General features: G+C 33.8%; 1 protein-coding gene across 2 annotated transcripts in view; it reads left to right on the top strand.

Moving 5' to 3' along the window:
- The window catches only part of LOC145278077 (DNA repair protein XRCC1-like), a 128,962-nt gene that overhangs the window by 47,029 nt on the left and 58,927 nt on the right, over window positions 1-23,006 (top strand). For both annotated transcript variants that reach the window (XM_080130332.1, XM_080130333.1), the window contains exons 5-8: window positions 4,015-4,110; window positions 9,186-9,303; window positions 17,465-17,562; window positions 21,583-21,865. In XM_080130332.1, coding sequence (XP_079986458.1) covers window positions 4,015-4,110; window positions 9,186-9,303; window positions 17,465-17,562; window positions 21,583-21,865 — 595 coding nt within the window. The remainder of the gene's footprint in view (window positions 1-4,014; window positions 4,111-9,185; window positions 9,304-17,464; window positions 17,563-21,582; window positions 21,866-23,006) is intronic.

Here is a 23,006-nt window from a genome sequence, read left to right as displayed (position 1 = left end):
ACACTCCTCAAAGTGATTTAGGGACATGCTATTTACTTGTTAATGGATAAAGGGGGGGGGGGTGAAGTTCATGCAGTGTAAGCGTCTATGTTTGTAAGAGGGCTTGTTAGGGAGGAGATAATGTGATTTTAGTCTTACCCTTTTTTTATTTTATTAATGTTAGCTTAGGTCTAGTATAGTGTTACAGTATGAGTAGGTATTAAGAATTGAGCTACGAGTTTTGCCCGAGCTATTTTAGATGATAGGAGGGTTAAGATGTAAGGGCAATATAGCATGGATAAGACAGCAAGTTTTGAGTCATGCGTAATTAGGTGAATAGATATATGGGCAGGTTTTCAGTAGGTGCGAATAGAGTTGAAGTTGTAGGTATTTTTTAGTAAGAGTCATGGGGCGTTTTGCATAACAAGGAGTGTCGTTTCAATAACGTAATTAGTCGTTGCAAAACTCGAGACAGTTGTGTAGTGCATATCGCTTTGTTTCTGGGTACTTTGGCTGTTAAGTACCTGCCTTTATGTGCATAGGCTGTTAAGTCCCTTACTGGATAGGAATGAGCTGTAATGCATGCCTTAGAGGTAGAAATGTATAGATGTTTAGTGATGGCTATTAAATCAGTTTGCATGTGAGGGATTAGGGGCTGGAAGTTAGCGATTCCACTACAGATGCGGAGCAATGTGGGAGTTTAGTGGCGGATAGGTTGGAAGGAGTAGATTGTTAGCGTTCAAGAGAAGAGGGGTTATTTATTTACAGATGGATTTCCATTAGGATTTTTGAGTTACAGGTAAGGTTTAGTTTGAAGAAGGGAGGAAATTTTTTTTTTTTTTTTTTATGCATGCAGGTAAGACAAACGCAATCGTCTTGGAGGTAAAATGTATAAGATTTCGTAGCTAGCTATTAGGTTTTTCCCTCCCAGTTGTAGGGACAGCTAGTTCGTTGGGATTTGGAATTGTAGTCATTAAGGTCAGGCGCAGAGTGTTGCATCTATTCAGAAAATTAACCCTAGTATCACAGCTGGGATTATGTATATTGCAGTTACAAATATAGTGTCAGTCAAATTATGAGCAACGTGCAGTGGTTTGGTATGGTATGGGTATCATGGAGGACACTTAAATACAAGCAAGCGTACGGTGATTGCATATATTAAGTATACTACTTAAATAAAGTTCTTCTGTCTTCTATAGTAGAAAGAAAGGTGGTCCTAGCTCTTCTATATTCTTGCATAGGCTATTCGTTATCGAGTAGAGTTCTTCTGACCATAAAAACGGCTCGCGTGGGACTAAGTGTTAGAGACCATTTTTACGCATATGTAATTAAAATGCATTAAATAAATACATTTAAAGAGAAGGTATACAGTTGGTAAAAGCAAAAAGAGAAATAAATAAACAAAGTGAATAAATAAATAAAAAATAAAGTAATAGAACAAACGACTCGCATGGAAGCAAAGAGTTAAAGACAATATATGCGCATATAGTTAAAATACATTTGTCAAAATTAAGAAAAAAAAAAAAAAAAAAAAAAAACCAGTTGCCATTTTGGTAATATTAGGATTTGTTAATTTAACTTAGCTTATATTGTTTGCCCATCTTCAAAATTGTCGCGTCTGTCAGCGAGGCGTAACCCTGTTAGTGTGACGGCTTCACTTCCTTTCCCCGGATTTTATATCTATTTATAGTGCGCACATGTGTATGGTAATTTTACTTTTTTATTTTGTTCTTTATTTTTAGGTTAAACTTCTGTCTTCTATAGTAGAAAGAAAGGTGGTCCTAGCTCTTCTATATTCTTGCATAGGCTATTCGTTATCGAGTAGAGTTCTTCTGACCATAAAAACGGCTCGCGTGGGACTAAGTGTTAGAGACCATTTTTACGCATATGTAATTAAAATCTCAAGTCATTTTCACAATGTTTTGGTCGAAGTAACCCCTGACCTTCTTCAGGTGTAACTTGTCAAACTCAGGAATTACCACAAGGAATTCGTAAGGACCCGTGGTGCAGTGGTTGGAATACTTGGAAAAATCAATTGAAAAGTTATATTTTCCTGAAGGTTAATGATTCAATTCTCAATGTCGGCGACTGAAAAATACAATTGCGAATTACTTAGGACCTCTATCCAGTCATGGCTAATGGAACATGAATATGCTAGCTCCCCACCCAACTTTCCCGAAGTAAAAGGGTTCTGTTTGGATTTTCATCCAAATTCCTGAGTTCGACAGAAACATTCCTAAGTTCAACAAGATACACCTTTAGAGGTCAGAGGTTACATCAACCAAAACTTCAAAATGACACTCAAGATAAGAACAGTAGTCTTAAGAATCCAAATATTATGAATAATCAATCCTCATCTCCAAAATTACATAATAAAATTTTTTATGCAATTTTCTTTTTTTAGATATCAGAAATAATCTGAAGAAACACTGCCATTTTTGTTGTTCTAAATATTGTTTCCCAAAATTGTGTGTGATACCATTTTTGGCTAATGTGTAGAAACCGCGGCTTAGAAAGAAAATGGCTGCCGAATTTAAAATTTATGTAAAAGCTAAAACCTCACATATAAATTATAAAGTTAACTTTTCATAAGAAAAGTTTGCTTTGCTCAAATAAAAGTTCATTTTCTTTTTTCTTTTTTTTTTTGTATCGAATTACAAAATTCATCTTTTGAACACTTCCACCTTCAACCATCAATTGACTGTGAATAACGTTTCAATTTAGATTTTACATCTTCAAGAATTAGCTATTAGCTATTAACTAGCTATTAATTAGCTATTAACCGACGCTTAGTAATTTATTGAATCATTTCAAAATTGTCAGCTAGCTTAATGACATGTTGCAATATTGTTTTTTCTTTAGTCAACATGAAATCATTGTCATAAACATTTACAAGACTTGTTGGGGACATTCTAAGAACTCAGTGGACATTTTCGTTCTTTGTTGAATGCTATAGCAAAATTCGTTGTTTTTTTAATCATTTTTTTTCTTTTTATCAGCCAAACTATGTTTGCTATTATTTAAAAAATTCTGTCCTTTTCCCAGTATGACTTATTGTTCTGGTACATGTAGTATGTTTTGTTAATTTCATTTATTTGTTACCTTTTTTAATATCCTGATCTTGGCTTATGAAGTATTAGTTTGTAAGACATGGAGTTTATCTTTCTGGCAAACATCACCTTGGCTGACGTCATATTTGACGGAGCATTTTTATTTCGCGTGATCTTGTACTCTTGCACAAATTGTTGCATACCAATATGTCTTGGCGTTCCTTTGGCATTTTTAGCACTCTATTAAATATGTCTACGAAATGTACCGTCCGACTGTTACTTCTTGGTTGATGTAGGGTGATTGTGACATGTACAACCACAAATTCCTAGAGTAAACTTTAAAAATTATTTAAACTTGAACTTTGTTCCTTTATCGGACACAATGCAAGTAGCCACGTCAGATCGAGCAAATAATTCATGTAAAAAATTAACTAATATTTTTGTGGTCAATCTTTTGAGTTTCAAATGTGTAAAAACAAGGATCTAGAAAGAAAATGGCTGCTGAGTTTGGGTTTCATGTAAAAACTGAAACTGAAAGAAATCCTTATTACACGTATGCTCCACATATAAATTATAAAAAATAATTGTTTGTAAGGAAAGTTTGCTTTATTCAAAAAGAGTTTTTTTGTATTGAACAACAAAGTCCATCTTTTGAACATTTCCATCTCCAACCATCAATTGACTGCAAATAACAGTTCAATGTGTATGGTATATTACAGATTTGACACCCCCAAAAGTTGGTTATTAACCGACGCTTGGCAATCTATGGAATCATTTCTAAATTGTCAGCCAGCTTCATAGCAAATTGGAATATTGTTATTTCTTCAGTTCACATGAAGTCATTGTCATAAACATCATTTATACGACTTGTTGGACGTATTTTAAGATTTCAGTGGCCATTTTCTTTCTAGACCAATGTGTCTACACATTACCAAAATTTTTGGATTTGAATATGAAATTCTAAAAGACGTTCCTTATTTTACAGAATATAACATATGGGTTGTCTTTCATCAAATTCCATTCTCCGCCAGAGAAGTCGACAGCCTCGACAACAAACTCAGCAGAAATAAATGATGATTTGGTATGAAAAAGATGCAATTTTATTTTATTTTTGTTGTTGTTTACCTTGTCACTCTCTTTCTCACCTTTTTTTGCCTTTGTTCAAACAGATACAAGTATGATCGTGCATATGAACTAGACTTTTAAAATAAAATGTGTTTGTTTTGCAAAACATTAAATATGAAAATTTAGAAAATCAAATTATTTAATTTTTTTTTTTTTTAATAAATCATTTTTTTTTTCTGAGACTTTTATTGTCAAATAATCTATTCATAGAAGAAAACTTGGTGTTTTTTCTCTTCATTTTCTTGGTGGTATTAACCCGAGGGGTTAACCCCTCATGGAAAGAGAAAAGGTACACGTCCAATGTTCTTGACGACTGTTGCAAAGTCTGAAATCAATGCGCACAAATTTTGAAGAGAGAAACTTTATTTACGTCATTGAAAATTTAGAAAACCGAATATTATATAATTTTTTTTGACCAAGAAAGATATAAAGACGTTGACGAGAGAAACGCGAGATAGATTTTTGTCAACGCAGGTTTTACCTTGACCTTTGCTCACGCGCATAGCTTCTAGAACAAATACAATATAACCAACTTGTTCAGATTTTTGCAGATTTTCGACACAAGATTTATTTTTTTATGTAGATTGTTTTTTTTTTATATTTACAAAACTTTTCAATAAAACTATTTAAACCAAATTTTTTTTAATTAGCAAAGGGTGTCCGGCCTTGTCCAATTGTAAAATATGTTTGAATATATTTTAATTTGTGCAGATTTCGTATTCATTATTACAAAGCCAGTTCTCTATTGAATATTATATTGTACCTATTATATATAATACTGATTTCAAAAGATTAAAAAAAAAAAAAATTACTTGCGTGCTATCAGATAAAATCAAAACAGGACTTCCCTACCATTTTGAGCTGTCAGGAGATAAAGATTTAAAATTAAGCTGCTTCAAGCTAAGAATGAATTTGAGCATGCACACAAATAATAGAAGTTAACTATGAGATCACCGTTACCTCACATTCAATAAAATCGACATCCATACAAAGAATAATTTTGTAATAATATAACAAATATATAATGCAATTCTCAACCTATATAGGAGCCAGGTACGCCCAAGGATTGAGTACTGTTGCCACATCTGGGCAGGAGCTGCTAGAAAGGACTCCTGCTGCCTTGATAGAGTTCAAAATAGACTTTGCAGCCTAGTTGGGGATGCCCTTTTCTCTTCGTTGCAACTTCTTTCTCACAGAAGAGATGTTGTGAGTTTGTCTCTGCTTTATCGTTATTTTCATGGCAAGTGCTGGTCTGCTCCCTCCTCGTCAAACTTTCACAAGAAACACTCATCTAGCTGAAAACACTATCAATAATTTCCCCGACTCTTTATCTGTGCCTAAACCTAAATGTAGATTCCATGAACAATGTTTTTTTTCTTAGAACTGCGTGCCTGTGGAACTGTCTTCTGTTTGCCTGCTTTCCAACTGACTACAATATGGTTGTCTTCAAATTCAACGTAAACAAGTTCTTGAGCCGTTCCACTTAAGTTAACAAATTTACCGAGTTTCCATTACTAACGATTACTTTGGGCCAAGATCAAAGTGTAGTATCTGTTCCTCAGATGCTGCACTTCCATTTCTTGTTCTCTTTCGGTGGAGGATCAATCCTTCACGACTGAGACAATTTTTTATTTTTGTACCTTTTCTCCACGTTAAAAACGACCCTGGTGTCTAACTCTGTCCCATGGGGAGGCATAGTAAATAGGTACTATATTGTCCAATTGACTACTACACACTCTTTAACCCTTATCCTCAAGAGGCCTCTTGGCCTTGATAAGTGGTGATGCCTATGTAAAAAAAAAAAAATACATTTATTTAAAAATATATAAAAAAAAAAACTGATATTAAAAATATAAATAAACAGGAAGGTTAATGAAGGTTCATGCCTTGAAGCAGAATCATGCAGAGAATCTTTGTGAACAAGAAAATAGTGGACATGTCTTAAACAGATTAAAGGCTGTAAATTTACTGAAATTTATTTTTGATTTAATGCTATTGTACGAGGTGCCTTCAATACGTTTCCAGAATTTTCATGTATGAACACTTTTATTGATAGTACACGCATGAAACTCTGGTCCTCTTTGAAGTAACCTCCTTCAGCTGCTATGCATTTGTATCATTCCAACAAATTCTGGAAAGCCCCATGGAAGTCCTCTTCCGTGAGTGTGTTAATGACCCTCATCATAGCCTCTTTCATCTCCTCAATGAAAGCCTCCAAGGTTTTCCTTAAGCTCAGGGAATAACCAAACGTCACAAGGAGCAAGGTTTTGACTATAGGAACGGCGAGGAACTGTTTTGATGCTCATCTTGGTCAAATAGTCTGTGACAAGAATGGAGTTGTGGGCTGGTGCATTAACGCTCATCTTCTGTATCTTCAATTCTTTATGAATAATTGTGTACAGTTCCCTCGCTGGCATCAAACTATGCACTTATTGTCTCTATAGACACACAACAGTTCTTATCAGTGAAATTCTGTATTTGGCCAATCAACTCTAGTGTTCCGACTTCCTTACTCCTCACACAACTCTTGTCATCCCTAATAAACTCCTTGAATCTCTTATGTCTGAAAACTTATTGAAGTCATCTTATATTTACATCCTCTCTTATCCAATCAGTGTTGAGTAGATCTTTTTGCCCTACCCGAAAAATTGAATATATCTCTACTTGTGATAAAAGCCACTTTGTGTGTTGGAGTTCGTTCCCTATGTCAGAAACGACTGGGCGGATTTTTTTTTTTTTTTTTTTTTTTTAATTTCACACAAATGTACTTTATATGTCTGGAAGTATTCTTAGATAGGTTTTTGTATCGGAATGTCTCTGTTAAGTATTGGTTTTGATTTTTGCTTATAGCACACTAGTTATTCTTTTTTTTTTTTTTTTTTACTTTTGAAATCAGTACTATATATATATATATTTAGCCAGTAGAGTTTCGTTTCCTAGAAGTACATCCAATGAAACAACATGTGTCTACCAAAGAGTGCTCTATGAGTGAACAGAGCAGGTATATGAAATTTATTTATACAAATATTGATGGCTACATATGTGCATACATGTTTCTGTAATCACCCGCGTTGGGGATTATGTCTTCAGGCCAAGATAGGCCGAGAGTGTTCTTGACGATAATTCTTGGCCTGAAGACGTAATCCCCAACATGGGTGATTACAGAAACATGTATGCACATATGTAGCCATCAATGTTTGTATATATATATATATATATATAATAGATAATCGTCTCTGTAATTATAAATATGAAATCTGCACGAATTAGAATCTATTTAAGCTTTATTTTATGACCTGGCAACCTCGCTCCCACCCCCTTCCTTTGCTAGTCCAAAATAAAATTATATTCCTGTTGTAATCAGTGTATCAGGATTATCAGAATAAATGGAAACAAATGTCGAGGATAGAAAAGGTGGTTTATTAAATAAAAGGTACACAATGTTGTAGCCTCGCAGGCCGATAATAATCACGACAAACACAGTGGTATAGTTAATAAAAACTTGTTAGTGAAATTATGTTAGCGAAGTACACATCCTGTTTCTTGGGCCAATAATTGACATGGATCACTACCTAATAACATGTAAAATGTAATTATATTTATAGTCTTTGGGAAGTCCATTATTCCAGAAATAGGTATATCAGCTCACTCCATTATGTAAAGTGAGCAGTAATTTTGTAATCTCTGATGAGTACTGTGAGATTTTGTTGTCTTTTTGGTCCACTGACTTAGTTGGATTTGGACCTTAGAATTCATCCTCGTTCATTCATTCCCAAAATTCTCTGATTACATTTTTCTGAAATTTTACATGAAGTTACAGCTACCCAAGGGAGCAAATGTAACATTCTCGGATAAAAATTCTGGTCTCATCCCGAGGGGCTCAAAATAGCCAAAAATAGCACTTTTCGGTACATAGAATTTTTTCCGACCATTAGATTTTGCTGAAAATTACCCAAAAGCAAGGCCACATTGATATACATCTAAAAACGTTATGTTTGACTCTGAGAAAATTCTGGGGGTTGAGCCCCAGAGTGTTTTAGTGTTGAAAAACACCTTTTGGGGCTAATTTTTATTTTTCTTGTTCAAGGCATCAGTCGGGGGACCATATAGTTTTTGTCTTATTTATAGAGGAACAGCATAATTCCATTCCAATTGGAAACATGAGTTCGTAAAGTTATTTGAAAAATTTCAAACACCAAATGTTAATTATTTTTATTAAATGAATAAAAATCTTTAAATGAAAATGCAAAAATAGTCTGCTTTGAAAAGGGTGAATTTTTTTCTGAGATTTTCGGTAAAATACATCCTTTTCAAAGAAGACTTTTTTCTTTTCATTGAGAGAGTAAGGCAAAATATACGTCCAATATTGTTGATATTTTTTTGTAAAGTTGAAATCGGATTGGTTTGCATGGTTGGTTCAACTTTTGAATAGAATGAGTTTGATCGCATCTTTAAAAACATTATTTCATAAGGTTATTTGAAAACCCTGTTTAGAACACAAAATCATGTTATATAATTTGGGAGAAGTGGTAGTAACTGTCTTGTGTATGATCACATGAAATTGTATGCAACAGTCTACATGTAAATTTACATCATCTTTCTTACTATCTTTCACGGTAATATTAGTTTAACTTTCAGCAGCCTACACCCAATGGTGTAAGTCACTTAAATGCATTTGTTATGCATAGAAAGGGTTTGTTTTCCTTTCATTTGATAACTCTTTTGTTATAAAATCTAAGGCTTTGTTGTTTTTGTAATCCATGTGAAGATTAACTCGCTGAAGATTTTCCTCCATTTTTCTGGCAGTATTAACTTTGATTTGTGGCCATCTAATGAAGAGAGAAAAGTATATGTCAGATCTTGTTCATGGTTGTTGTGAAGTCTAAATCCAATGTGCCTGCGGGGTTGGCATGATTTTAAATAGGAGGAATTTCCGTCCTATTTCTGACACTTTTATTGCGTTGCATGAATTTATAAATATTTGTCGTTTTACTTTTTTTTTCTCTTTTTTTAATTTTTTTTTTATCTTAGGTAAATCCTAAAAAAATTGGCGCTTTCTTTTTCCGGAGAGATGAGGAAGAGAATGATGTAAAAGTGGGAAGCCTTTTTGCTCGTCATAAAGAAAAGGCGGAATCGCCTCCATTAACAGGTGAGATATTTTGGGCTTTTCAGTAACGATTTTTACACCATTCTTTTGTTTTACGCGTGATGGAAAAAAATGACCTTTTGCCAGTCTTTGTACCAATATTCATGTAAAATACTTTCCGAATCGAAAGTTAAAAAAAAAAAAATTAAAAAAAGAAAAAGGGGGTTAGAAAACTTCTGAAGCTGAGAAGTTAAAAAAAAAAAAAAAAGCTTTAATTATTGAAATAGATTGAAGGTGGGGTTTGTCTGAATTGCTATTTGCTTTGAAATGGCTTCATCTGTTAGGTTTTTACTTGGAGACTTTTGTGTAGTGGGATAAGAAAACTATAAGCTTCTCTTCCAATTTTCGGATTTTTTAATCATGTTCAAACGCATTTTATTTCTTTTTGGTGGATTGACTGTTGCTATTTCTTCTGATGAGTTAAGAGCATAATAGATTCACTGATTGATATAATTGTTTGATTTTGTTCTACGAAACAGATACTGTCAAGAATTGTAAGTGTTAACTGAATTAAAAGAATTGTTAAATGATCAACATCATGAAATTTGGAATGTAGACTTTCTTGCTTTCATTCATTCTATATATATATAGATTAAATGAGAGGTGAATAAATTTAATGAATTAGTATAAATTTATTTTTATGTTCAAAGAAATGAAGGCAAATAAAAAAAACATGGATAGTGTACGATCATTTCAGGGACAATATTGTTTATTTATCCTCGTCAGCATAAGAGGATTAAGATCAAAATAGCGATCAATGTGCAGCATTTAGGGGGAAGTAGATTCAGCATTGAATCTATGGGTAAGTGGAAAAACAATCATGTAATGAACAATCGTTTAAATAAAGTTTACATGTGGGTTGAGAATCTGAAAAAAAGAATGGAAACAGTTTAATCTAATTTCAGGCATATAAATATAATTTCTAAATAGTTGTAGAGAAATATTCTATTTTATTTTTTTAAAGATGCAAAAATGTAAGATATTACATGTGCAATTCTATTATATACATGCATGTGTGCGTTCACTGCACAGGCTGTGATCGTCCCACTCGTTATGTCAGTACCAAGTTGTTATTCATTTCTGTGATGCAACAAAAGATGTCTTCTTTCAAACAAACAAAAAATTATGCACCCTACAAAGGAGGTTTTTTTTTTTTTTTAAAGTTTGAAATGGTACTCCTCTTAGGTTGAATAGCAGACTTGCAAAATGAAACTTTTGCCTGATCAAACCGAAATATGTTCCATCAACATAATTCTTTAGCTAAGGGTTCAATTGTCTCCTCATGCGTGCAACTCCAATTGACTCTTCACTACTGGAGGATCTGTTCTGACTGCCTTTCCTTCCAATCTCCTGGAATCTTTTCATTCTCGACTGGATTCTGGCCTTTGTTAGTGGCCACCATCCATTCGACCACCCAGTTTACAACTAGATATCCACTAGACGTAACAGTTAGACAGTGTCCATTCAAAGGGATTTATCTGCAGATAATCTTGGATATTGTGTATTATATGTGCCCCCACACTCCACCCTGAGTGTTTGCAGATGGGGAAAAAAACAGAGGGAATAGGCTTATCGAGGTAGACAAAGGATTGTTAAGCAAAGTGTGGTAATTTTTAAAATAACAAGGTGGGGCAGTTATTAAAATGACAAAGAGCTGGGCAATAGAAATATGGTTGCATTGCATCAATGTTCACAATTACAGCACATCCACCATTCTGCTGGAGGGGGGGGTATAAAAATGAAACCGAACGTACCTTTTATATCCTGCTCTTGCGCCCTTTGGCCGTGGTGTCCACAAGTAGTTGTGTCCTGCCATTCATCGCATCTGAAACAAAAGCTCTCAATGCATAGCAACAGACGCAAGTCTCATTTTTTTCTGGACAAATGGGTTTCATGCAGTCACAACGATTTTTCACAGTCAAAGTCATGTCATAGTTTCTCATCCTTAGAAGGAAAGTGGCGGGAGGTCTTTATTTTGCTATGATTTTAGCAGACATTTATTTCTGTCTCGTCACCTTCCCGAGAACTCTGCCGATCCATCTTCTTGAGAAATCAGACAGACTTTTTTCTAATCTGCTCTCTCTGACTCCCCCAATCAGACTCCGCTAAGTTGTATGAATCTGACCTCTAAATCATCTTACATGAATCGTTCTATGATGTGGTGATCCACATCACGCTATGTCAACAATTACTCTGCTTGTTCAATCTGTCTCTTTAATTTTGTTATGACACTTTGCTTTATAAACAAACAACCTGCCTGTACTAATAACTTCTAATTTAAAAACAATGAGCTCCAATTTCTAATTTTATATATTGTACTAACCACAACTGCGAGTCTGTCTACGTTAGGCCCATTATATGATAAATTCATTTAGGATTGGCAAGGGGTTTTAGAAGGTAAGCAGATGACAGGTCAGGTGACGGTTGTTGTGAGCCAGACACAGAGGAAGCTAGATATGAACGCTTTCTACAATGTTGTCACACACACACACACTCAAAGTGCAACGAATATGTACAGAAAGTGTTTGAACCTGTGTTTTATGTTTTTATGTATACTTGTCACCCTGTGCTTCCTTCAGTCTTGACAGACTATGGATACCCACTTTAAGGGTGTCTGCGCATGGAATTTTTGGGGCAAACATTACGCAATCTTGAACCACACCTCTCTTGAGTTGGCATTGTTAAATACCAGTGGCAAGTGGAGGTTCAGGATGACTGGAAACAATACTGAGATAAACGGAGAGCACATACAGTGCCTAGAATTCGCAAATGTTCACCCATCTGGTTCCAGCCAGGCTCAACATTGCTTAACTTTGGTGATCCAATGAAAACTGGTGTGTCAACATGATTATACGTAGGGCTTAGATATACGTGGTGACTGTCTGCTTAGTTTTGAATGTAACCACACTTCAGAGATTTTTCAGTTTTGTGCTCTTGTGTATCAAGGACAGATTACCCAAACAAAAAACGGAAACACTGAGAGGTACATGTGCGTGACATTTTTTACAGTAGAATTGAGCTTGTACAGCATGCAATGCATTTTTTGAGTCAGGTACGAAAGGTTCACTGGCATATCAAATGAAAAGATTGGTTCATATCAGATTCTTAGGTTTTTAGTCAAAGTTTACCTTCTTGTAGATAGGTTGCCTTCACACAACCTCAGAAGCAGAGATATGGCACTGAATTCCTAAGAAAAGTGCATTGAAAATGGTGGTGACTATGTAGAAAAAATAAATTTCTGGAGGTTGCTTGTTTAATGGTATCACTCCCGTCTTTGTAACTCTTCAACATTTTAGTTTTTTTAGTTAAAAAATAGGTGGACTTGTGGAACAACCCTCATATATATAATCTATATAATAATAATTATGATGGCTGTCTATTTAGTTTTGAGTGTGACCATCCTCAGAGATTTTTTCAGGTTTTGTGCTCTTGTGTATCAAGGCAGAATACTCATACAGAAAAATGGAAACTCTGAAAGGCAATTGCTTTTCTTGCTTGCTTTTCTTGGGCTGTTAATGTAATTTTTATCACATTACATCAGTTTGAATTTGAAACAATAGGAAACTGAATGAGATTATGATTTGATGTTAATTAAATTAAAAATGGAAGACAAAGGACAGTAACAAAAAATTATATATAGTGTAAAACATTGATGCTGAGAGGTTTTTACTCGTAATGTAGCACGTCTTCAGAATGCACAGATCATTATTTGATTGGCTCCTTGGAAAATGAGGCTTATTAATTACTAGCCTGGGTGCCTGGTGTTGCCCAGATGTGTGGAGGTGTGTATAAGGGGATAGGTTGAGCAAAAAAAAAAAAAATAGCAGCGACTACCCATGCAAGTACAAAAAAAAAAAAAAAAATTAGGAGGAGTAGCCAGGCTCAAACCCGTAACATACAAGAGGAAAAGAAGGTGATAAAAAGCAAACGATCTCATCGATGAGCCCACTGCGGTTGTGACGTCATGCGCATTCGAAATAACCGTTATTATGCGACGTCGTTGACGCAAGGTTTGAATGACTTGCAAAAATGTTGATGAAAAAAGTGACCCCCTCCTTGTAAAAAACAGTCCAGTTAACGGAGAAAGAATTAATCTTTTTGGTCACTTTTTTGATATTTGTCATCCGAGAAACTGAGCTTTAAAACGATGCCAATTTTGTCAGTGTTCGTTATGTGTGTCGAAAGTTTTTGGCATACATGTTTTTATATATACTTGTCAGCCTGTGCTTCCTTCAGTCTTGAAAGACTATGGATACCCATTTTAAGGGTGTCTGCACATGGAATTTTTGTGGCAAACGTTGCACAATCTCACACACATTTCGCCTTTTATATTATAGAAGAAGATGTACAACAAATAAATGCGTAACACCTGTTTCTGCCAATTCCTGTGATATTTAGGCACGTCATTTAAGCAACCTGGGACTTTTTTTGTATAGGACAACAAGAAGCAACCAATTTAGACTTATTGTTTTTTGTTTTTTAGACTGACAAGCTGAGATTTGAGAAAATTAAATTATTTGTTGACATATTTACTTTTCATAGTCATTTTCTTTTCGTAAACATTTACTATAAAATAAAAAAAACTCATTTACAATTTTTTTTTCTTTTAATTTAAGGGAAATTTTTTCTTTTTATGTTATTCATTATTTTTTTTTTATTATTTTCCTTAAATCTGAAAAAAAAAGAAAAAAAGAATCTTATTTTTTTACAAAATTTTTTATTGCCCCCCCCCCCAAAAAAAAACAGCAGGAACAATTTGTCATGCGTAAATATTACTCAGATAGAAAATCAACAGAAGCAGTTGTTGTGCCATACATTTAAAAATATTATCCCAGACACAATTTTAATCTTCCCAAATTATTTAAATTAGTAAAGAAAAATTATTTAAAAAAAAAAAAAAATAGGTATTCCGTTTGTAATAGTTGTTCATTGTGTGCTTGCGGGTTATAGTGACGAACAAGTCTAGATTAAATTGTCTCTCTTTTTTTTGTAGGTTGAAACTCTCATTGGTTTCCCGCTGGTAAAATATTGTTCCATTACAAGTTAAAAAAAACTACATCTTCTGCAAATTATGACAAGAAATATTGTTTGATACTTATGACTAAAATTTCATTAAAATCAGAAACATCTGATTTATCATCAAGGGATTCCCACTGTGCCCTCCTTTCTTTCTTAAAACTAAATTAAACTAAATATTATCCACTCTTATGTCTAACAATGGTATTCCAAAAATTCATATCTGATTCCAACCAGAACAGGCTGTCTGAAGACACTGGCCTTCTGGCCAAAAATGCACCAAACATGGATAGTTTTTTTTTTCCTTTCTCTTTGCAAAACTCAATCATATTTTGCAAAGTCAAAAACAACAATTTTCCTCTAAAAATTACAACCAAACTGAACATCATAAATAAATATTTGATGATATACAAAAATTCAAGCAAATTGTTATTTTTCAAAATGGCTGGATTCAACATTAAATAACCTGAAAAACAATGACTTGACATAAAACAACCACATCAAAAATTCATGATGATTGGTTAATTAAAGCTTTAACAGTTAGAAAGACCAGACAAGTGTGAAATTGTTTTTAATAAATACTAGCAGCTCTGCCCGACTTTGCTCAAGTCCTACATACTGTTCATAACTTTATGTGCATATGTATATATTAAAAAGTGTGAATATGTACGGTAATGCCTTTCTATATAATAGGTTTCCTTAATCACCATAGAGAAAAGTTGGTAGAGACTGCAGACCTCAACATCTTTTTTAAACTTTGACCCCAATTTTGACCCCTTAATATTTACTATTTTGGGCTCAAATTAAATTAAAATGTTTGACCCATGTCCAAGTAACCTACATCTAAAATTTCAAGTGTTTAGACCCAACATTGGCAGAGGAATTTAGTAGAGTCTGCAAAGGTCATCTCTGTAAACATTGATCTCTTGCTAGCCAAATTGTCACCCAAAAATTGATTAAAAAGCTTGCAGCATGTTTGAATACTCTTTATGTAAAATGTCAAATGTTTAGACCCAAAATTGGCTTAATAGTTTGATAGAGACCACAAAGGTAAAATCTTTTGAACTTTGACTCCTTGGAAGCCAAATTTTCAGAAGAAAAAAAAACGATTAAAAAGCTTGCCCTATGTCTGAATACACTTTATGTAAAATTTCAAATGTTTGGATCAAAAATTGGCTGAGTAATTTGGTAGAGACCGCAGAGGTCAATATTTTTTAAACTTTGACCCCAATTATGACCCCTTAACATTTAATGTTTTGGACTCAAATTAAATTATAAAGTTAGATCAATGTCCAAGTAACTTATGTATAAAATTTCAAGTGTTTAGACCCAAAATTGGTGGAGGAGTTTGGTAGAGTTCTCAAAGGTCAAATAGTTGAACTTTACCGCTTGACAGCCAAATTTCTGGCCAAAAACCACTGAAACAGATTTTCCCAAATCTCAATACCCCTTATGTCAAATTTCGAGTCTGTAGACTGAAAATTGACAGTTATTTGGTAGGGAAGTGTACACACACAAACATTTTCACTTTTATAGATATATAGATTGCTATTTATCTCTATATAAATAAAATGAACTCATTTTTTCCCGTCTGATTTTGACATTAATAGGATTAAAAATCAAGATATTTCATGCAAATATAATATGCACGAACGGCAGAATAATATCTGAGGTGTGTTATAGGCTTATTATTTCTCAAATTCCTCGATAATCTTAGATTTCTATACTTTTTCTGCTGAGAAGTCACGGCCAAAATCGGTTAAGATCAATGGAAGTGGTAAAATATTTTCTCTCTAATAAATTCCTCCTCCCCCTGCCACCACTTAACACCGTTTGGGGATCGTTCACAAGGAACAGTTGAGAAGAGAACACCGGTTTGGCTTCGTAGTTCTTTCATGTGAAGTTATTTAAAATCACTAAACTAAGCTGCAGTGCTCTGTGGCGTAGTGGTTAGCGTGCTGGACAATTCACATTATATTTTCACGTTCGCGCCGACCTACCGTAGTCGTTTTTTTTTTTTTTTTTTTTTTTTTTTCCTAAACAACTGGAATGGACTTTTCTTGGTGGCCGAACTGTTAACGTTGCAGATGTTTTTTTTTTGTTTTTTTTTCACACTTTATTTTCCTACTTTTACTCATGACTCCGGGTTTGATCCTTCCTACTTACCTACCATAACATTTTTTAAAACCTTACCCTTGTCTGTTCATCTGTCAGTACTTTTCTCAATAACTATGCCTTGGAATTTTTAAAAATTTTGCACAAATATTAAACATGATATGAGTAAAAAAGTAACAACGGATTTTCCGGAAAAACCCTGGGTGCCTTCTTGGTTAAAATGGCTAAAATTGACACTTTCGTGCTTATTAAAACAAAAATTGATGCCTTAGATTTTTATAAAACTTTCTGAAAGTTGTAACTAACTGATTTCTATATAATTTTGTTTGTCTGTACTTCGCGATAACTCTTGAGTGTGCCCCAGGGGTTCTTTTAGGGCTAATAAAAACACTCCATGTTTGGGACTATTTTACTATATTTGTCCAAAATTGTCTGTGTATGTCTATTTAGCAGTTTTGCATGGTGCTGAACTCAAATTTAAATATGTTAAGGCCTTAGGGACTTTTGGGGCTAAGTGAGTGGGGAGAGGCAAATGATGGGCTTAGTCATTTTTTTTTTTTTTTTTTTTTTTGCATGGTGCAGAACTCAAATTTATATATGTTAAGGCCTAAAACTGCACTGTTTGTTCATTTTCACCAGGATTTGACATCCCCTGGGGACTTTTGGGGCTAAAAGGGGGAGGGGGGGGGGCAATGCTGAACTTAGCCATTTTTTTTTATGCCTCATTCACTGTGCACTCAGGGGGGGGGGACCATGCATGCTTCACTTGTTTATTTTTGTTTTCTTTTTCTTCTTCTTATATCCTATGATGGTGGTAAGTCCTAGCATGATTGGAGTTGGTTAATCAGTTGGAGTTTAGCAACCCACCAAGTCACATGATAACTGTGACTCTAGAAATTTCTTTTATTTATTTCCAAAAATATACATTCTACAAAACAAGTTAATGTTTGAATATTGTTTTGTGCATTCTTCACTTGGGGAAAATAGATGCTTCAACTTTTTCAAAATAATACTTTTTTATCCTTCTTTCCAGTTGCTGGTTCAATTCGTGACGCTTCTAATGAGGCACGCGCAAAATATGCCGAGAAAAAAAATAATGATTCGTCTTCACATACACCAACAACGAGCGGGGTAAGTTGAACAAAACACATACAGTATAATGCACAAGTTTTATATGCACACGAAACAAGATGTGGGTTAAAAACTGCAAATACACACAAAAAAATTAAAATCATAAATGGGTGAAAACTTTCTTGTAACTGTTCGGGATGTAGCAATGCTTACTACTTGTGAAATCTCACTAGAACGATTTTTTTTTTTTTTTTTTTTTTTTTTTTTTTTGAAAGTTGGGGCATCGGAAAAACACTTGTAAAACTATTATAAACTTATAAAATCCTGTCAAACCAAATGAGGAAATAGTTATAAGTTTATCAATGTTATTTATGTATGTGTTTTAATAACTTTTCGTTGGTGAGATTAAAAAAGAAATGAATTGTCAGTTTTCCTTTGAGACTCCATGGAATAAGGAAAAATTGAACATTTTTTAACATTTTTGTATTCCTTGTTGAATAATAAATTGCTATATATACACACACACACATATATTTATACTTACAGATATATAGAAACTTTGCTGCATTGGCATGACAATGTTTGATCTCTAGTTATTCATAGTTAAGATCTCAAGCAAAAGTTTGTCTTTTTCTTCAGGTGTCCATATCATGAGGCAGTTCATATTATTAGTTGAACTGCCTCATAATATGGACACCTAAAGGAAAAAAACAAACTTTTGCTTGATGAATAACTACAGATCGAAACATTGTCATTCCAGTGTAGCAAAGTTTCTATGTCTGTATGTAAAAATGTGTGTGTGTGTGTAATATTATTTATTATTATTATTTATTACCTGGTGAGAGGAAAAAACTCCCATGTCCTTTGATTGGCCGACGAAGAAAAATAATCGAAAATGATAACATTTACAGTCAGAAAAATAATGTGATACATGTAGGCCAGACGTTATATTTTTAGAACAAATCAGAATTAGTCCCAAGGCTTCAAATGTCAATGTGACATCTATTTGGAACAGTCAGGAGTCTAGATTAATATATAAAACAAATATATGTGGGTAGAAGAAGGCTTATATGTTATGCCACAAAGATTTTGTGTGTGTGTGTATATAAGCACATATCGACCCATACATATATAAATGATTATACGAATACCCACTCGAGCATGCACACATCTACAAAAGCATACATTTACAAAATTACAGGCATATATACACACATCTACACATAATCTCATATATAAGTAAAATTAGAAATGGAAATAAATTTAATTCAAAATAAATTTGATTTGCAGTTAAGCAACACTGAACCTAGCTAGTACTAGATGGATGATCATTTGCGATTACTAAGGCACTATCTGTAGGTGGAAGGTCAGGTCACTTCTCCTACTTTCCAATGTGTGTAGTGGTGGCGTACATATACATTAACAGTTATATGAAAAGATTATTGAATTTTCCTAATTCCATCATCTCATCTGCGGTCATAAAATAATGATAATGATGTCTATAATTTTTCACAAACAAACAAGTCTACTCTTGTCAAGATACAAAGGTCCTTGAGGATAAGGATTAATTTAGTTTGACAGGCAGACAGTAAAACACTGAAGGGATTAGTAACAATATTTGTAACTGGTCAGAAATTGAATATTTATGGTAAGAATTTGTTTACATTGGACTTGAAGACAGCAATGTTATAGTCAGCTGGGAAACCATCTGTGGTACTGTATTCGACAGATGGACAGTTCTAGAAAAAAAAACTTTGTTCATGGAAACTTTAAATGTACAGGGAGAAAAAGAATTTATTGACTGTGTTATATTGTCGGGTTCTGTATAACTTGGAGAGGGTGTATATTATGTACACAATAGGTGTATATATTCTGTATGTATATAATGGTTGTACCAAATTATGAACATGATTAGGTTGTTATTGGTAGGCCACATCTTATAGACGTATAATTTGTGTTGTGATGCCGACACGAAATGTGGACGTATTGACAATATGTTTACAGATGGTAGGAGGGAGAAATTGCTTGTAGAAATGAATGCTTGTACATGACAATGAGAGGCAGATGAGTGACGAAGAGTGTATATCATAGCGGTTTATATAATAGACTACATTTAAGATGTCGGATGTTCAACAGTTGTGGATAATTTATGTAAAACAGTTCATTCTAAACAACAAATAAACACATTCCTGATTATTCAAAGACAATATGATACAACATTTATTCTCTGGTTCCGGCCGGACATCTTTAGAGATTATAATGTTCTGTTCACATTTTGGCTAATTAAGAATATACCACTACCTAGCGTCATAAAAGCGACTTCTTTGACGACTTTCTCTCCCAACTTCTTCTCCTGACTTCTAAGTCCCGTCTCAACTCTCTAACATCTCCTTTTCAACTCCCCTCTCTCCACTCTAACTTTCTTGTATATATTAAAACTAATCCTTTGTGCTTACGTCATTTGACTACACAAAGACCTGATGTTACATGATGAGGGCTGTCCCCTTTTCATGTAAGTATAAAAATAGAGAGATTAGTTAAAATGAAAATAAAATGAGAGAAAACAGAAATCGAATCCTAGACATAAGTTTTAAAGAACAATAGGTTTAAATGGAATGTCCAGTAAATTGTTAATTCTGATGAAATAAATAAACTATTCAATTGTTAGAAAGAATCTGGATAATAAAATATGGGTTAAATAAATTAGATATGTAGGTTGAATTCCTTTGTGAAAATAAAGAAAAAAATAGGTTATTGAAAAATCAGAATGTTCGGGAAACGTGCGACTCGCGCATGTTGAAACACGTGAATTTTGCTCACGTGGCCGGACATGCATGGATTTATCAATATAGGAAGTGAGAGTTAGTTAGTTGGTCAGTCAAAGTCAGTGAGAAACTCAGAGAGGGTCTGGGAATTCGAACGTCTAGGAAGCGAGACGATCACTTGTAAACTAAAATGTGAAGCTTTGAATTCTTGATGATGAAAACCACGGCCGGTCGTGAAGAAATAAACCCATCATGTGTTTTGATAAAGCTCGTGTTTATGTTTGTGATTCTATCAAAAAGGTAAAGTGAAAATTGTATTATATGTCTATATATCTGTCTTATAGAATGTCATTAAATACACGTCTCGACATCTCATATCCACAATGTGAATCTACATCTCATATCTACACTAAGACTGTCTGAACACTATCTCCTCACTCAAAGAGCTTCTTCTTCAACACCTCTAAGAATGAATATTTTAATATATATGAATCGTTATAAACGAACAATCTCTCTTACAACAACATCTCTCTCTCTGAGTCTTTCAAAATTCCTATAATAAAACTCTCTCTACACGACATCACTTGTAATAAGACAAACTCTCACTAAGACTCGTATCTTTACTAATAAGAACTCACGTAACATACGCGCACAAGTGGTACCTTCGTCTAATAATAATACCTATATAACACTAATAGGTGACTTATCAGTTACGTTTTCTCTGGCCGAATTTATTGTTTTTATTCCTAGGTTTGAAAATCTATTTTGTTTATGTATTTGACATAGCTCTTCATTTGTTTATGTTTCTAAGATCCCGACTGCATTCCAAAACTTATAACACTATCTAATTTTCATACTGATAATCATAATACTGTTCTTTCATTAACTTTTAATAATAATAGTTGATCTTATAATCGACTATTAGCAAGGAATTTTCTGGTGTTTTCCGGCAGACTAATACATAACATGGTTGTCGTGCTTGTGTTGATTAATAGGATTATTATTCTCATCTGGGGTGTTATTAGCACAACGTTTCGGTCGCTGCAACCTGCAACCTTTTTCAGGTGTTCAAAACATGCTTCTTTTTTTACTGGAGACGCCCCGAAGAAGGTTGCAGGTTGCAGCAACCAAAAGGTTGTGCTAATAACACCCAAAATGAAAATAATAATCTGATTAATCAACATAACACAAGCATTCACATCTCCTCTCAAAAATTCAGAATTGCATATGGTTGTCGTGTTTAAACTTAAATTTTTATGTCAATTATAAAATAAGAGAGATAACTTTAAGTTTTTCTTTTTTTTTTTTTTTAAAGGTAAAGAATAAACGTAAACATGATCTGAGTGATGATGAGGATGGGGTTGACGAAAAAAAAGGAAAGTATAATCGCAACGCAGAGAATTCGACAAGCCGACCCAAGGATGAAGATAAATCCTCTCATCGCCACAAAGAAGAACATGAAAAGTCTAAACACAATCGAGAGAAAGAGGAAAAGAAAGAAAAGAAATCGTCACATCGAGATGATGGTAAATCACGTGAAAGCAACAATCATCATAACAATTCTGCGACATCTAAATCGCAATCATTAAAAGTACAAGGTAAATTACTTAACATTTTATGAGACTGCTTGTATTCTTTCTGCTATTTTATCGATCGCAAATGTGATTTTGCTTTTTACACCTTCTAATTTTATTCAGAACTCTGGAATCTAGTGTCAGCCATTTTTGAAATTGGTTGATTGGGTCTTATCTCAGTATTAAAAAAGATTATAATTGCACAAAAACTTTATGATGTACGTACCTGTTAGGGGGGAAAAAAAGTTGTACACCAAAATTTATGCAAATTCACTCAGTATTTTTGCTTTTATAAAAAAAAAATTAGCAACTGGTATTATTATGCTGATTGTGAATTATTGGTCCATCGACAAAGGAATTGGGCCTAGTAATTCACGCCTGTTCGTTTGTCTGCACTTTTCTCAATAACCATGCCTGAATTTTTTTGTTTAAATTTTGCACAAACATTAGTCATGGTGAAAGTAAATTTTTTGCCAGAACGGATTTTTCGGGATAACTCTGATTGCTCCCCCTCTCCCCAGGGGGCATTATAGGGGTAAAATTACCCCCAAATTGTTCATCCATTCATTTGTTCGCACTTTTCTCAATAACCATGCCTTGGACATTTTTAAAATTTTGCACAAACATTAGTCATAGTAAAAGTAAATTTTTCACTCGTGGAAGGGAACCCCACATGCTCGACTTGTTTGTGTGATATTTAAACTCTGAATTATGTCCCTTGGTTTTTGACCTTAATATAAGCAGTAAAAGGCGGTCAAGATATTACGTTGTTAAAATGCGCCTTTTTCTTGTTAAAATGAAAAAATAACAAGTTTATAAACTTTTTTGTATTTTTTTTTTTTTTTTTTTTCCAAGCAATTTTTAATATTGAAGTAAAATTGTGTTTTTGTTTTCTTTTACTTAAAATTCGCACATTTTTTGAAATCAGTATTTTCTTCCCTCTGGAAAGTTAAACATGAAGAAAGACACAAGTCGATATTTAGTGGAACCAAAATAGATTGAAAAGAAGAAAAAATACAACAAATAAAGGGAATAGTTACACATCAGTCCGACTGCCAAATGTGTATAATTTACGCATAACACTAAGAAACCTACCTCTCTCCCCGTTTATAGTAAGTGGAAGAATTCATTGTTATCCGTAAGGTGGGCGTCACAACAGTTTCTA

Source organism: Euprymna scolopes, chromosome 6, assembly GCF_053919585.1.
Source record: "Euprymna scolopes isolate OS-2025 chromosome 6, ASM5391958v1, whole genome shotgun sequence".
In the NCBI taxonomy this organism is placed as follows: Eukaryota; Metazoa; Mollusca; class Cephalopoda; order Sepiida; family Sepiolidae; genus Euprymna; species Euprymna scolopes.
Note: the sequence above shows the minus strand (reverse complement) of the source record. Positions and strands in the feature narration are given on the sequence as shown.